The following is a 17276-nucleotide window of genomic DNA, read 5'->3' as shown; positions in this document are numbered from 1 at the left end:
GTAATTGTTGACAAGTATAGGCAAGATGAGGGGGGTTGGTGCACGAAAGGGGTGAGAGAGAGGTATGGAGTGGGGGTTTGGAAGGCAATCAGAAATTGTTGGGAGACTTTTAAAGCCAACACTTGCTTCAGGGTTAGCTTTAGGAACATGGTGAAGTTTTTGAAAGATAGATGGTGTGGGGATGTGCCATTGAGGGAAGTTTTCCCATATTTTTTTTTTCTATAGCTTCCTTTAAGTGGTTGATGTTTGGGATAGTGGTAGTTGGAATCCTAGGTTCTTTAGACAGTTGAATGATTGAGAATTGGAGGAAGTGGCTAACTTCTTTGGGGGGTTACATGATCATTCCCCCTCTTTAGATTCCAAGGATATTTTGGTATGGGTGGATACAAAGAACAACGTCTTTTTAGTTAAGTCATTCTACTCTTCCTTGGACAACAAGGGAGCGGATACTTTCCCCCATGGGATAGTTTGGAATATGTGGGCCCCAGTTAGAGTAAGCTTCTTTGTTTGGGAGGTAACTTGGGCCAAGATTTTGACACAGGATCAGCTCAGGAGGAGGGGTTGGAAGATGAATAAAATCGATGCTACATGTGCAAAGAAGAAGAAGAAACAAGCGATCATATTTTTCTACATTGCCCAAAAGCTTGTATTTTGTGGCAACTGATTTTTGCTTTATTTGATGTACAATGGGTGATGGACTCTTCAGTAAGAGGGTTGCTTTTGAGTTAGGGAGGTTCCTTTTTTGGTAGAAAAAGGAAAAAGGCTTGGAAAGTAGTTCCTTTGTGTATTTTTTGGACCATTTGATGAGAGAGAAATAGAAAAACCTTTGAGAATTGCGAAAGTTTAGACCGAACTTTTAAAAGCTCTCTTTTGTATTTATTTTGGGATTAGGTTAGATTGTACATTGGGGATGACCCTAAGTCCTTGCTAGAATTTGTGGATTGGTAAGGTTCTTCTTAGGGTGCATTTGCTTGTTTTTGTGTATTCACACCCTTATTGCTTTGTATACATCATGTATACTTTTTCTTTTAATAAAATTGTCTTTACTTATCAAAAAAAAAAAAAAATGTCCTTTGCCATAATGATTCATATTTTTTTAACTCTCATCTTTCAATAATGTTTCTCATGTCATTGAGTTATGGACGGGAGCTTCCAGGTACTATTCTAGATATCAAAAGAAAAGTTAACTATTAAAAAAGGTTTAATTGGTTACTAAAGTTTATGTTTGATCTTCCAATACAACTATTCTAGAATTCATGTATGATTCATTAAATTCTCATTTCCCATAATTCTTTTTTAGTGTTTCATGCTTTCTACTCCCATGTCATTTCCCACTTCTGCTTCAATTTCTAGTAACAGTAACTTATTATTGGTTTTGCTGCTTGTTTAAGGAGTTAGCTTTGGGAATATAAAGGAAGTTAAAATGGCATTACTCAACTTCTGGTAGCCAACCTGACAATATTCATCTTAATAGGATCCCAATCCATGCTTAGAAACTTATATTCAGGTCTAAGATCACATTGGCTTGGGCCATCAGCAGAGAGATTTATTCTTTGTGTTGATCTTGGGTTGACCTCCAACCCAAGCAAACTAAAAGCTGATATGCACTAAAAGAGTACCTTGGGTGGAGAAGGTGGTGCTGAAGCATCCGAAACACGACTCTTAGACTTGGAAGTAAGACTTCTGAGAAAGAGGTTGTCCATCATATTTCCCATAATTCTTTGACCTATTGTTTGACTCCGGTGAAGACCAACTTCAGCAGCTTTCTGAGCTCTTCCTGATGGAGATGGTAGGCCTACAAGAATGATATATTTTTCTATTTGTGAGGATGGTCATTGAAAAAATTCTCTGATTAGTGACTTGTCCTGAGCAGCTTTTCTTCTATCAATATTGATAGTGAACCATCCTATATACAAGAATTCCAATAAAAATTTGAATAACTAACCTTCAGATCCATCCAAGTTAGTTTGAAAACCCATTTCTTGATTGTGATCCTCGACAACTGATGCATTAAGATTCTTTATTGTGCCATCAGAAACAATACTTGGGGATGCCAGTGGAGATGTTTTTCCATTATCACGAACATCGAACTGATGGTCATCCACTTGGATATTGTCAACAGACTTTGGGGAAGGACTGACACCTTTAGTGATTTCTGAATCTCTGGCTAACACTGCGTGGTTTTTTGGGTTTTCAAAACCCAAAGCATTGAGTAGCTCAAGAGGTTGTGTTGTGTATGAGGCATCTCTGTTGGTCATGACAAGAAGTATTAATTAGAGAATATTGATGGAAATAACTAGAAATAACAAGAGATAAGCACCTTATGCTTTTCAACAATGTATCCCAATCACTCTCACTGAATTGGTGTCCTCCAACTTCTATGAGATGCACTAATGCACCCAGAGAGATTGAAACCACTGACTGATCTGTTTTTTTAGCACAGTCCAACAACAGACTAAGTAGTGGTGGCAACATAAAACATACTTCCTGCATAAAAGAAATAAAGAAATTTTCTGTCACAAATAATTATTGGAGTAACTAATGATAAACAGCAGGATTCATATAATTTTCAAATCTACATAAATGAGTACAGTTCTGTAAAAATAGTTAAATGCATCAGATTGACTTGATTGAGGAGAAATCATTCCAAGTTCAAATCCTCTACCCTAACATTTTCTAGGAATGACACTTAAATAACATATTATCTTTCTGATTAAAAAAATTAACACACTAGCATAGTCAGGATTACCATTTTAATGTAACCTAAATCCTCTCTTGCTTCCTTCAGTCAAGACATTCAGGAACTTCTGGATTTTCTTTAGAAAATCACAGAAGACAACTTCAAATATATTTTAGCAAATTAGGTTACTAAGTGCTCCTCTTTAAGGATGAAGGTTTAAGCAATTTTTTTTTTTAATAGACAAAAAGATTTGAAATTGGCTTAAGCTTTCACCCTGTTATGCCTATTTATTAGAAAAAAAGAAACAAAATTCTCATTTGAGGATATGGCTTCTTCTTAGTTGGCAGACTAATTGTTTTGTGCAGCTTCTTGAAGTCTTCAAAAGCTCATTTGGACAAAGTCCATCTCCAAAATCCCATGAAGCAAAAGCAAAGAGCATTTGCATATTATGAGTCATGCTCTAGCAGAGCCAAGATGCTATTTAAGTCACAGATTTGATGCTCTATACTTTCACTTGAGAATAATATTTGAATATTATTTGGTACTCAACATTTGTGCACTTGTTAACATCTAAAGTTTTAAACTGAGCATACTAGTTAATAATACATTGTACTCCAAGTAATTAAATGAGATTCTACTGTGGAATATATTGTCAACCTTGCCCATAAATTAATCAGCACATTAAATTTTGAAAGGTATGCAGTGATATCTATGAAGAACCATAAACTAAAAAAATTCCATGGCTTCTAACACTGGCAATGATTGACCACCTTTTTCTTCATTGTCCCGTTACCATTGGACTCTGGCACATGTTGTTCAATCTAGTAGGGTTGGTTTGGGTCCCTCCAAGGAGTCTTGAGTGTTGGTTATTACTTTTAAAGGCTTGGGGAACTCATTAAGAGGCAAGACACTTTGGCAAATTGCTTGCCTTACTTTGATTTGGATGGTGTGGCAAGAGAGAAACAATAGGATCTTTGAGGATAAAGGGAGAACGGAAGAGATGGTATGGGATTTGATTCGGTTTTATTCTTCTCTATGGGCTTCTTGTACTGAAGCTTTTAGAGGAGTTCCTCTAAATGTTCTACAACTCAACTGGATTGCGGTTTGCAGTTCAAAAGTTTGAAGATTGATGGGGTTTCTCTTTGTTTTTAGAGTTCTATTGTTGGGAGTTTTCTCCTTTGTTCAATTTGTGTAGGAAGGACCTCTCATCCTTCCCTTGGTTTTTTCTCTTTCTTTTGTTTCTTTTATCTCTACTGTTTCTGTTCTTATATTAATATATTCTTCTTCGTTTCTGATCAAAAAAAAAAAAATGATGATCTGCTGGTTGTGTCCTTTGAGGTTCAGGAAGAATCCAAGAGGGAGATCACTGAGGAGAAGGCTAGCCCAGCCACCTTTATGGGTCATATGGCTTGAGAGGAACATTGAGATCTTTGGGATAGGAGATCAGTGTTAGACTCATGGAAGGTATCTGTTATCTAAACAACTCTTTGGATGTCTATTGCCAAGGAGTTATTTTGAGTCTTAAAGTGGAAAACGATTTGCTCTACCCCACAAGAGGGACTAGAGAGTGTTCCAATGGTAGAAAGTAACCTTAAGCTCAACTTTAACTGGTGCTCCTTTGGTAACATTTGTCAGATGGGCACTGAAGGCCTTTTACTGGATCATACAGGTGTGATCATCAGCTCCTTCTCAATGTCAGACTAGTCATTGAGGCAGAGATTCCAACTCTTCTAAAAGGACTAAAAGTGGTAATATTCTGGGACCCTTAACATTTTGCTGGAGGGAGAATCAACATGTATATCATGGACATCCCAGGGCTAAAAAACAATAGAGTGTTATAATTGAAAGAGGATTCTTATTCTATCTAGAGAGATAGGGCATTCTTTCCTGGAGGCTGCTCTCAGCAACCAGGAAGGCAATAGGCAAGCCAAAGGAGGAGCTTCCATCCCAATTTAGTTTAGTGGGAACTTGACCCCTTTGAGAGTTGCTTGGTTTTTCTAAGTCATTCTCTTTCTATCTTTTCTTCCTGTATAGATCTTCTGTTCTGAAAGATCTCTTGTTCTTTTGTGCATATGGTCGCTTTTATATATGATGCATACTATTGTTTCTGATTTATAAAAAGAAAAAAAGAATAAAATAATAAAAAAAAGAAATAAGGAAACAAAATGTGAGTTGAGATACTGAGTTATTGATGGTGTCAATGAGTATATTTTTCCCATAAAAGAAATGCTCATGATGGGAACATTTAGATTTCAAGCATAAATTTGCCACCTGTACATCTCACACTCTTTGATTTACAAATGTCCTTTTTCACATCTCATCATGCATTGTTAGACAACCAATTTTTCTAAAAGCTTAATTTGTAGGATTTGGACTCACAGTGTATATCATACACTCCAACACCCTCCCTTATGTGTAGCCTTCTTTGGACTAACACATGGGCTTAATAAATTGGAGAAATAAAGTAGCCTCTTTTGGGCTTAATAAATTAAGGAAATAAACATGTGATAAGGTCCGAATACATGACCTTGGGGCAAATGAGGCTTTGATACCATGTTAGACACTCAAGATAATAGGATATAGGCCCACAATATCTGATCAAAAAAGAAAAAAAAAAAAGAAAAGGATATAGGCCCACAATACATATCATGCACTTCAACATGCACTATTGCAAAATTTTCATGTTCTACTACCAATTTTTGCTCTCAAATCTTTTCTCTAAGTCAACACCTGATACAATTTAAGGGAAAAAAAACATACCTTGTAAAAAGTGTTAAAAAGGTTGCAAAGCAGCTGAAGCGAGTGAATGCTTGTTTCACGAAGCCACTCATCACCAGAAGAAACTAAGCTCTCTTTACTAGCATCTCTCACATGATCAAAGATGGGAAACAGGACACGATGGAAAATGCTCTCCCAAAATGATGATGAGAACTTGTGGCCTCTCTCATTCAGCAAATCAAACAAAACCTCTAATGCACAGCTTCTGACCTCTGGTCTTGGATCTGATGTCAGGTCAGATAAACCAGCCAGCATTGGGAACCAATAATGTTCAGTTACATCAAAAGTTGTGTCCATGTTAATGTCTATTGGCTTCAAAGCACCACCTGGTATGAGGCCCTGAACAAGACAAACATAGAGGAGGAGCATTTAAAAAAACAAAGGATGTAGTCCTTGGCAAAGTGACAGACAAGGGAAAAAAAAAACCTCCCAAAAATTTAAGACGGTTATGAAGCAATCCACAACATAAATGACTGCATTATTCCTGAATATTTTTAAAAAATAGTGAAGAAATTATGGAGGCCTTGCAAGATTTATATGCAAACACTTATATATACAATTCAATTTCAACGGCAAAACCACACTTCACACGATAAATTTCAAAATAATACAATAACTGAAACTTTAGCTACTGCAAATCAAACATGAAAGTTTAGTTTCTTATACTAATAGAGAGAGAAAAAAATCATAAAATCTTCCAGACTCATTTGTGGTATCCAAGTTTTATTGTTTTTTTTTAATTTTTTTCCTTTTTTAAAGGAAATAGTTACGAGGAAGCAAGGGAGATCCTTCTAGAAATGAGCATCTAAAGATAAACAAGAAGATGATTAGTTATAAGGAATCTTTTGACATCCACAACCGAACCTTAATTGCAACCTTGTAAATTGGTGCTCATACAATGGAGGCATGATTCATGCTCCTTATTCAGAATCTTGTAAAGACTACAATTCTCCTGTGATATAACAATGAGCTAATGCAACAAAATCTTGAATGAACTTCAAACAGTTTCAAATTTCTAAAAAACCTAAACTAGTTTCTGTTGAACTGTAAATAGAATAGGAGAATTATTTTCTTATTATGTTAGTTTCCTATTTTTGTAAATAAATAGTTTTATGATTTAGGAATAAGTTAGTTTCCTATTATGTATCTTGTTTCCTATTTCTTCTCTTGTAATCTCCTATATAAACTGTGTGTATAGTCAATCTAATAGATAAAACTTATTATTTTTCATCCTATATGTTGAATATAATGTATGTATAGTATACTATCTTTCCTTGTTAATATAGGTCACATGTATGGTAGTTAGGACTCCTAGCCTTGTATATATATATCTCTCAATTGTAAGTAGAGATTACAATGAATGTGAATAAGGTTTTTCTCCTTTCTCTCTCTCTCTCAACATGGTATCAGAGCCAAGGAAGAAAACCTAATTCTTTCCTGTTTTCCGTGTCATCAACTCCGGGAAACCTTCCGGTGACCGTGTTTCTTTCCGGTCACCTTCCCCATCTCCCAATCCTTTCCGGTCAGTCGGATCGTCGTTAGAAACCACTCACCGCAGGCAAATTTTCCGGCGAAATTTTCCGGCGACCTATTTTTCCGACACCGACCATACCAGAAGGAGCGCCTGGAGGAGATCTCCAACTTTTGTGAAGGCACCAGCACCAAAAGAGCAGCCACGCGCCGGCCACGCGCAATTTTCCGGCCGGCGGTTGAATCTCACGCGCCGGCGCGTGGGGGCGCGTGAGAGCTTTTCCGGCGACGCGCCTCCTCCTCCAGCTTCGCCTGACGCCGATCAGCCTTTCCACCTCCCTGGTTCTCCCATCCGAGCCCTGCACGTACCTCTTTTGGGGATTTTTGTCTCCGTCGGCCCTCCAAACAGTCTTTCCGGCGAAGCTCCGACCACTTTTTCTCCACTCCAATCCCTGCACGTGCCTTGGGAAGTGTTCTTCTCCCTTTCTGGTGGTACCACACCGCGATCTGAGGCCGTCTCCCTTTTTCGGTGGTGCCACGCTGCAATCTGAAGCCGTATTAGGGCTCTCTTCGATCCAAACATACTTCATTCTCCAGATAAGTGGATATGGCTACTAAAGCTTCCATTTTTTCCTCTGTCATATCTGGATCTCCTATGATTACTTCGGAGAAATTAGTTGGGAGTGAAAATTATCTTTCCTGGTCTGCCTCTGTTGAACTTTGGTTTATGGGTCAAGGATATGAGGATCACTTGATTACACAGGAGGCAGATATCCCTGAGGTCGACCGCGTACAGTGGAGGAAGATAGATGCACAGTTGTGTAGTGTATTATGGCAATCGGTTGATCCCCGAATTCTTCTTCATCTTCAGGCCTATAAAACTTGTTTTAAATTTTGGACTCAGGCCAAAGGATTATACACGAATGATATCCAGCGTCTTTATAAGGTGGCTTCTGCTATTGTCCATCTCAACCAACAGGACTTGGATCTATCTACTTATATTGGCCAGATTGCCTCTCTTAAGGAGCAGTTCTTGACTGTGATGCCTCTTACTCCTGATGTTGGGGCTCAACAAACACAGCTTGACAAGTTCTTCATGGTCCTTACTCTTATCGGCCTCTGTCCGGATCTTGAGCCTATTCGTGATCAGATTCTTGGTAGTTCATCAGTTCCGTCCTTGGATGATGTGTTTGCTCGCCTCCTCCGTATCTCGTCCACTCAGACTTTGCCATCTGATAGCGCTTCAGATTCTTCTGTGTTAGTTTCTCAAACTACCTCTCGAGGAGGACGCAGTGGTACCCGAGGTAGAGGCCAACGTCCTCATTGCACCTATTGCAATAAACTTGGCCACACTCGCGATCGTTGCTATCAGTTACATGGAAGACCTCCTCGCACTGCCCATATGGCCCAGTCCTTTGATTCTCCGCTGCCTCAGCCTCCGAGCTCCTCCGCATCTTAGACATCTCAGGCTTCTATTGCCTCTGTTGCCCAGCCTGGTAATGCCTCTGCCTGCCTTACCCACACATCTTCTCTTGGACCCTGGATTCTAGATTCTGGAGCATCTGATCACCTATCTGGTAATAAGGATCTTTTCTCCTCTATTACTACTACCTTTGATTTACCTACTGTTACCTTAGCTAATGGTTCTCAAACTGTGGCTAAAGGTATTGGTTTGGCCCTTCCTTTGCCTTCTCTACCTCTCACTTCTGTCCTTTATACTCTTGAATGTCCTTTTAATCTTATTTCCATCAGCAAAATCACTCGTACTCTTAATTGCTCTATTACCTTTTCTGATAAATTTGTGACCTTGCAGGACCGGAGTACGGGGAAGACGATTGGCATAGGACGTGAGTCTCAAGGCCTCTATCACCTCACCTCAGATTCATCTCCTGCAGTTTGCATTTCCACTGATGCTCCTCTCCTCATTCACAATCGTCTGGGCCACCCTAGTCTCTCCAAGTTCCAGAAGATGGTTCCTCGTTTTTCCACTTTGTCGTCGCTTCCGTGTGAGTCATGTCAGCTTGGGAAACATACTCGTGTCTCGTTCCCAAAGCGTTTGAATAATCGGGCAAAGTCTCCTTTTGAGCTTGTCCACACTGATGTTTGGGGTCCTTGTCGGACTGCGTCTACTTTAGGATTTCAGTATTTTGTCACTTTCATTGATGACTATTCTCGATGTACTTGGTTATTCTTAATGAAAAATCGAGCTGAGTTATTCTCTATTTTCCAGAAATTTTATACTGAAATCCAAACCCAGTTCAATATTTCTATTCGTGTGCTACGCAGTGACAATGCCAGGGAATATTTTTCAGCCCAATTTACTTCGTTTATGTCTCATCATGGGATTCTTCATCAGTCTTCTTGTGCTCATACTCCTCAACAAAATGGGGTAGCTGAACGCAAGAATCGACATCTTGTTGAGACAGCTCGTACTCTCCTCCTCCATAATCATGTTCCTTTTCGTTTTTGGGGGGACGCTGTTCTTACCGCTTGTTATTTGATTAATCGTATGCCCTCCTCTGTCTTACACGATCAGATTCCTCACTCCCTTCTTTTCCCTGACCAACCACTTTATTTCCTTCCTCCTCGTGTCTTTGGTTGTACTTGCTTTGTTCATATTCTCACTCCTGGACAGGACAAGCTTTCCGCCAAAGCCATGAAGTGCCTCTTCTTGGGATATTCCAGACTTCAGAAGGGTTATCGTTGTTATTCCCTTGAGACTCATCGGTACTTTATCTCCGCTGATGTCACCTTCTTTGAGGACTCACCATTCTTTTCCACCACTTCTGAGTCTCTTCCTGTTTCTGAAGTCTTACCCATTCCCATTGTCTCCCCACCTGATGCTATGCCCCCTCGACCACTTCAGGTTTATCATCGTCGCCCTCGTGTCGTTGCTCCTCTCCCTTTTCCTGAGGCACCTGCTGACTCACTTCCTATCCCTTCGGCTTCACCTGCCCCGGCTCTGCCTTCTCCTAATGACTTACCCATTGCTATTCGGAAAGGTACTCGCTCTACTCGTAATCCTCATCCTATTTACAATTTTTTGAGTTATCATCGATTATCTTCACCCTATTCTGCTTTTGTTTCTGCTATATCCTCTGTTTCTCTTCCAAAGAGCACCCATGAAGCTCTTTCCCATCCAGGCTGACGACAGGCAATGGTGGATGAAATGGCTGCTCTGCACTCTACTGGCACTTGGGATCTTGTTGTTTTACCCTCTGGTAAATCTACAGTTGGTTGTCGTTGGGTCTATACAGTTAAGGTTGGTCCTGATGGTCAGGTTGATCGCCTTAAGGCCCGCTTAGTTGCTAAAGGCTATACTCAAGTTTATGGTTCTGATTATGGTGACACATTCTCCCCTGTTGCCAAGATTGCTTCTGTCCGCTTGCTTCTGTCCATGGCTGCTATGTGTTCTTGGCCTCTTTATCAGTTGGATATTAAAAATGCCTTCCTTCATGGTGATCTTGCTGAGGAAGTTTATATGGAGCAACCTCCTGGTTTTGTTGCTCAAGGGGAGTCTGGTTTAGTGTGCAGGTTACGCCGCTCTTTATATGGCTTGAAACAATCTCCTCGAGCATGGTTTAGCCGTTTTAGTTCTGTTATTCAAGAGTTTGGCATGCTTCGCAGTACAGCAGACCATTCAGTTTTTTATCATCATAACTCCTTGGGGCAGTGTATTTATCTGGTTGTTTATGTGGACGACATCGTCATTACAGGCAGTGATCAGGATGATATTCAGAAACTAAAGCAACATCTTTTTACCCACTTTCAGACCAAAGACTTGGGGAAACTCAAGTATTTCTTGGGAATTGAGATAGCTCAATCCAGTTCTGGTGTGGTCCTTTCCCAAAGGAAGTATGCTTTAGACATCCTGGAAGAAACCGGTATGTTAGACTGTAAACCGGTAGACACACCTATGGATCCGAATGTCAAACTTGTACCAGGACAGGGGGAGCCTTTAGGAGACCCCGGGAGATATCGACGGCTCGTAGGTAAATTGAACTATCTCACCATTACTCGTCTAGACATTTCTTTTCCTGTGAGTGTTGTTAGTCAATTTCTACAGTCACCATGTGATAGCCATTGGGATGCCGTAATCCGTATTCTTCGATATATCAAAAGTACACCAGGCCAAGGTGTATTGTACGAGAACAGAGGTCATACTCAAGTTGTTGGTTACACAGATGCAGATTGGGCTGGCTCACCCACAGATAGACGTTCCACTTCAGGGTACTGTGTTTTTATTGGAGGTAATCTAATATCTTGGAAGAGTAAGAAACAAGATGTAGTGGCCAGATCTAGCGCTGAAGCCGAGTATCGAGCTATGGCTTTGGCAACATGTGAACTCATATGGTTGAGACATCTTCTTCAGGAGTTGAGATTTGGAAAGGATGAACAGATGAAACTCATCTGTGATAACCAGGCCGCATTACATATTGCATCCAATCCAGTCTTTCATGAAAGGACCAAGCATATTGAAGTTGACTGTCATTTCATTAGAGAGAAGATCGCATCAGGATGTGTTGCTACAAGTTTTGTCAATTCAAATGATCAACTAGCAGACATCTTCACTAAATCTCTCAGAGGTCCTAGGATTAAATATATTTGTAACAAGCTTGGTGCATATGACGTATATGCTCCAGCTTGAGGGGGAGTGTTGAATATAATGTATGTATAGTATACTATCTTTCCTTGTTAATATAGGTCACATGTATGGTAGTTAGGACTCCTAGCCTTGTATATATATATCTCTCAATTGTAAGTAGAGATTACAATGAATGTGAATAAGGTTTTTCTCCTTTCTCTCTCTCTCTCAACACTATATTTCATGTCATAGTATCAGAGTTGTAGGTTTTTAAGACTTGTGCATCATTCTGACCTTCATTGCCATTTTTCTGGCCTTCATAGCTGGATTTTTTTTTATTCATGTGTTCTTTACAAACCTACTGGAGCTTGTTCAATAGTGAAGAAATGGAGAAGCTGAGAAGCTTGTTGGGATCCCTTGACAAACCTACTGGAACTTGTTCTTTGGCTATTTCGGGTACACCTTCACTCTCTTTTTGCCTAAATGCCGCACACAAGGTTTATGGTTTGCCCAATACATAAGATCTAGTTCATTTTCCTCCAGCCAAATTGTTGTGGAAATCTAAAGTCCCATCTAAGGTCAAGGCCTTTGCTTGGCTAGTGGCACACAAAAAAATTAACACTAACGACATGCTATGGTTAAGAAGACCTTTCAATCCCCTAGTTCAGATTGGTACATTTTATGTTTTATTTTTTTGATAGGTAAAAAGACAAGTATAATATAAAAGTTCTGCTAGAGACAATTGACTATCTCTTTCTATATTGTTCAATTACTTTGGGGCTATGGCACAAGCTATTCAGACAAGCCAAGATGGTTTTGGCTTGCGTAGGAGCATATGTGACATGATGATCATCTCACGTAAGGGTTTGGGGAGTTTCATTAGAGGTAACACCCTTTGGAATATCATTTGTCTTACTTTGCTTTGGATTGTGTGGCGAGAGAGAAATGCTAGAAACTTTGAGGATGATCAGAAGATGACAAATACGTTGTAAGATCTACTTCACTTCCATTCCTTGTCTTAGACCTCTTATTCCACGCTTTCAAAGGTATTCCTCTCAATTTCATTCAACTCAATTGGCATTTGTGTGTAGATTAAAAGGACTTGTATAACAATGAGAGGAGCTTTGTTTGGGCTTGAGGAGATGTAAATTTTCATTTTCTTATAATGACTAAACTATGTTGTGTAGGTCTCTTTGTATAGTGGAGTATACTCATATTTTGATAAGATTTTTTATAATTGTAAGGAGGATTCCTCATCCTTCTGATGTATTTTTTTTATCCATAAAATTAATACATCTTTGATTTCTGATTTTTTTTTTTTAAAAAAAAAAACACAAAAGGATTGTTGACCTTGTCGGATGCTTGGGTTACTCTTTGTTGTGGAAGTCTAGATCAGCAAACAAAGAAGCTGATATGTAGATTACAAGAGGAGCTTCTTATCTAGTGGACTTCACTGGTGATTTATTTCCCCTTGTTTTTATGGACTTTTTCCTAAAGTTGGGAAAGAGAAAGGCTTTCTTTTGTAATGACTATAGTACTTATCTTTTATATATCCTCACATGTTGTCCTTTCAAAAGGACTTCTCTTTCTTTTATTTTGCATCTTTTCTTTATCTAATATATAATATAAATATAGCTTCTTCTCTTTCAAACAAAAAAAAAAGTGCAACAACAACAACCATATACCAAATGAAGTTTCCTCTGATTAAATAACAAAAACAAAGGAGTGGAGGAAAAAAAAAAAAGAAATCTGTAGAAAAGAACATGTGTTACTCTATTAAAAAGGAGATAATTTGCTTAATTGACAGATGAAACTAAATCCTTGAAAACAAACCTCGGCAAGACGATCCTCACATATACGCAAGAGTGCAATAGCCTTCAAACTGATGCGATGGGAACTTTTATTATTGGAAAAGCCAATGAGACAGTTGACACAGTCCATAAAGCAGTCTCCAACTACCTGATCAAAGTGCTCCAAGATAACTGCAAATATACTTCGTGTTAAATGTATCAGAAATGACAAAAAGAAGAAAACATTGAGAATAAGTAAAAACACATAAGAAAGAAGAAAAATGGCATGTTCTTACCCTGTTCAACATTTTCAAATGCACTTTCAACAATAGATTCCAATTCATCATCTGCAGCAGCTGTAAAAATCATAAACACACTACGCCATCCAGATTTTATGCTTCCAACCTTTGATTTTATCATCTGTGCTAACATAAGCTTCAGTTAACTTTGATGAAACTGTCTGTTATCATTAAATGCAGAGACATTTAAGGCAAATAACTAATAGAGATATATGACTAACAGTTAGGAAAATCAAATAAACATACTTGAACAATGCAGTCCACAATGAGGCTCCTTATGGTTTCACTTTGACTATTCCGCATTAGGATGACAAATGGCTTTAGAATGTCATTCTGGAAAGTGAAATTGGCAAGCTCAGCACGCTCCAAATACTTCATACCAAGTTGCCTTAGAGAATCTATAGCATACATAGCAATTTTCTCGTCATGATGGCTCCCAGCAGATATAAAATGATTAGCTAGGACAGACCATATTCTAGCCCAGACCTGAAATATGTATCAATAAAAACTTTTAAAACATTAACAAACAAGTGCAATAGGCACAAACAACTAAAGAAAGCATTAGCTTAACCTCAAGAAAATTGATAAAGCTAATTTCATATCCTATTTCTTCAATTCGTAAAAACTTTGTGAAAATTCATTAGGATGAGGTGTGTTCGATAAAACCAAAAATTAATTGCTGAACACTTTAATGATAAATTATAAATGCCGAATTCATAAAAGTAAAGATTGTTTGGTATCATTTCAAGTTCAAATGCTGAATTTAATATTTCTTATTTGACAAATAAAACAATAAAAAACTGAGATAATTTATTTTACAACTTTACCCTTACTCATGCCATAACATATTTTGATATGGACTCTTTGTATTAGTCCTAGTATCATTTGCATTAGTCATCCTTATGCATAAAACAAGTGTATAATTTAGTATTACATGATTTTGAAATACATATCACAAAATTTTTCTTTTTCATCAAACTCTCAGAATTCATATGATTAAAATCCACTGCTTTTGTTATTTTATATTATCAATACTTATATGCAAAGAAGAATAATCTATTTTAATGTTTCCTAACTGAAATCTTTTAATCAATAAGGCAAAACAGTTATAATAAATAAACAAATTTGGGCAATGAAAAATCAAAAAACTAATTCATGTTAACAATTCTTTCAATACGAAAATTGTTTAAGCATAACTTTATTACACACTCAAACTTTCTTACAAATTCTTTATTAAAAATAGATGGGAGATTTGTTCAAATTGTTTCAAAATAAATTTTTTCTAAAGAGCAAATATATTTTGAACAAGAAAATTTATTGAAAATTTTAAGAGAAAGACATTTTAAAAATAATAAATAAATAAAATAAAATAAAAGAATATTTTTTGACATACAAAATTCATGAACATATACTATAAAATTACATTAAACAGAATTTTCTATATCATAATAAATTACCATGCATACACATACATAAAAAAGAAAATATATAAAATAAATGAGATTTAAGATTTTTAAAATGACATTAGGCATTTTTTATCCCTCCTCCAAGAGGAACAAAAAAAATCAGAACTCTTTTTTAGTGACAAATTAATTATGGAAAATCATGAAGCAAAGAATTTCTGTACAATTTAATTTTAGTATAAAAAGTTTTCAACGATAAATGCTTTATTTCAAAAGACGAGGTAAAATTAGAAGTAAAAAGTTCTATGACTCTAGAAATCAATTTGCTTTATGTGGTTGGTCAAGTCTCTATTACTCAAACATATTACGTGGTTTTTAAACAGTTTTCAGTTTTAAGTGGTTTGTGATTTCTATAATCAAACACACTTAATTAGTGAGACCCATTAATTTTTTAAAATTTCAGCACTCATTTTGGTTATCAAACACTCCCTGAATGAGGTATGGCACATACAGCAGTTATAAACAACAACTAATTCTTCGAAATGCAAATAAATTCAACTAAAATATTGATATATAAGAAACTTAATAGATCTTCACTATGGAATATAGGGCTAATCATAATACAAACTACTATGCTGCCATTGGTAAATAAAGAGAAACTTCTATAAACACTTATAAACATCCATCAGCCTAGAATTATATTAAAACCTAAGAATAATTAACTATACTCTTTTATATGATCATTGATAAAAGAAAAAAAGTAAACAAACATGTGGTGCCACAAGTCAGCATCAACTTCATGTATGTATCTTAACTGATTTAAATATTCTACAAGCAGCAAATAATAGGGTTTCCATTTAAAAACTGCACAATAAATTTTTAAACAAACGAAGTAAAGGAATGGTGGTATAAGTCTCAATAATCATATGCCTACACTTTTTTGTTAAATATAATTTGTTCAGCTACTAATTTGACCAAAAACCTTAAGCTATTGGGTAATGGGCAACCATGCATGTCAAGCCCACTACATCCTAACATCCTACCTCATAGACAGCCTTCCTTGGCTTGAATGTGAGCTAAATAAATGGGGGAGGTAATCCTAACCTCATGACAATGATACAAGTTAAACTACAAACGTTAACCAAAAGCTTAAACTATTAGGTAATGGGCTAACAATGAGTATCAAGCCAACTAAACTGTAACATGATCCATCGTCTGTCCACACTAAAGTTTTCTGACTCTCGAAATTGGTCAATCCCATCCACATCATTTTCTGATATTGAGAAATCGACTCCAAAGCAGGGATGTCAAAATTTTTCTTCTCCTAGAAAAATAAATTCATTAGAAAATGCCAAATACATGCAACCAATAGCATACACAGTATACTTTTTTTTTTTTTTTTTTTATAAGTAAAGAGAAGTATATTAAAATGAAAGAGGAGACACCAAACTAGTGCCCTCTAGGTATATAGGGAGTATACAAAAGCAACCCACCGACTCTAAACCAAGGTAGCGAGACGAAACCCCTACCTTTAACTAAAGCCTAGCCATTCAAAAAAACTAACAAGAGACCAAGGGCTCAAAACTATAAACACCCTAACCCATGACCACAGATTACATACAAAAGAATGTTTCAGCTTTTGGATTGACAACACCTCATTCCCAAAAGCCAACAAATTTCTTTCCTTCCAAACTGACCAAAATATACATAAGGGGACCATTTGCCACGCCTTTTTACGGATTTTCCCCACAAACGCTCCATGCCACCCAAGGAGAGTTTCCTTAACTGTACCAGAGAGAACCCACTCCACACCAAAGAGTGAAAAAAGAAGATTCCACAATGCCCTCATCATAACACAATGGAGTAAAAGGTGATCCACCGTTTCTGCTTCAGCAAGACAAAGAAAACACCTATTTGCCAAAGAATAACCCCTCCTCTGGAGTTGGTCCAAAGTTAAGATTTTGCCCCAGGAAGCTTCCCAAGCGAAAAAAGCTACCTTAGGAGGCACACCCACTCTCCAAATACCAACATAAGGGAACAGATTTGAACCACCAGGCTCCAGAATAGAGTAGAGCGACTTGACTGAGAAAACACCACTTCTAGATGTTGTCCAAACCATCTTATCCTCGTTCTCCCTTTGCACCCTAAATGCTTGGATTTAAGCATAAATTGTTCCATCATCTCAATTTCCCAGTCATTAAGCGCCCTTGAGAAAAGAGGGGCCCAACCATCCCCTACACCATCTGGGTTCCACACTTCCGATACCTAGGC

General features: G+C 37.5%; 1 protein-coding gene across 1 annotated transcript in view; it reads right to left on the bottom strand.

Moving 5' to 3' along the window:
- LOC100249070 (brefeldin A-inhibited guanine nucleotide-exchange protein 5) overlaps positions 1–17276 on the bottom strand; it is a 69194-nt gene that overhangs the window by 15882 nt on the left and 36036 nt on the right. Inside the window, exons 23-29 of the mRNA XM_010657761.3 lie at positions 13849–14088; positions 13600–13723; positions 13347–13495; positions 5441–5797; positions 2321–2487; positions 1946–2247; positions 1620–1795 (exon numbers count right to left, since the gene is read on the bottom strand). Of these exons, the coding sequence (XP_010656063.1) occupies positions 1620–1795; positions 1946–2247; positions 2321–2487; positions 5441–5797; positions 13347–13495; positions 13600–13723; positions 13849–14088 (1515 nt within the window). The remainder of the gene's footprint in view (positions 1–1619; positions 1796–1945; positions 2248–2320; positions 2488–5440; positions 5798–13346; positions 13496–13599; positions 13724–13848; positions 14089–17276) is intronic.

Source organism: Vitis vinifera, chromosome 11, assembly GCF_030704535.1.
Source record: "Vitis vinifera cultivar Pinot Noir 40024 chromosome 11, ASM3070453v1".
Taxonomy (NCBI): Eukaryota; Viridiplantae; Streptophyta; class Magnoliopsida; order Vitales; family Vitaceae; genus Vitis; species Vitis vinifera.
Note: the sequence above shows the minus strand (reverse complement) of the source record. Positions and strands in the feature narration are given on the sequence as shown.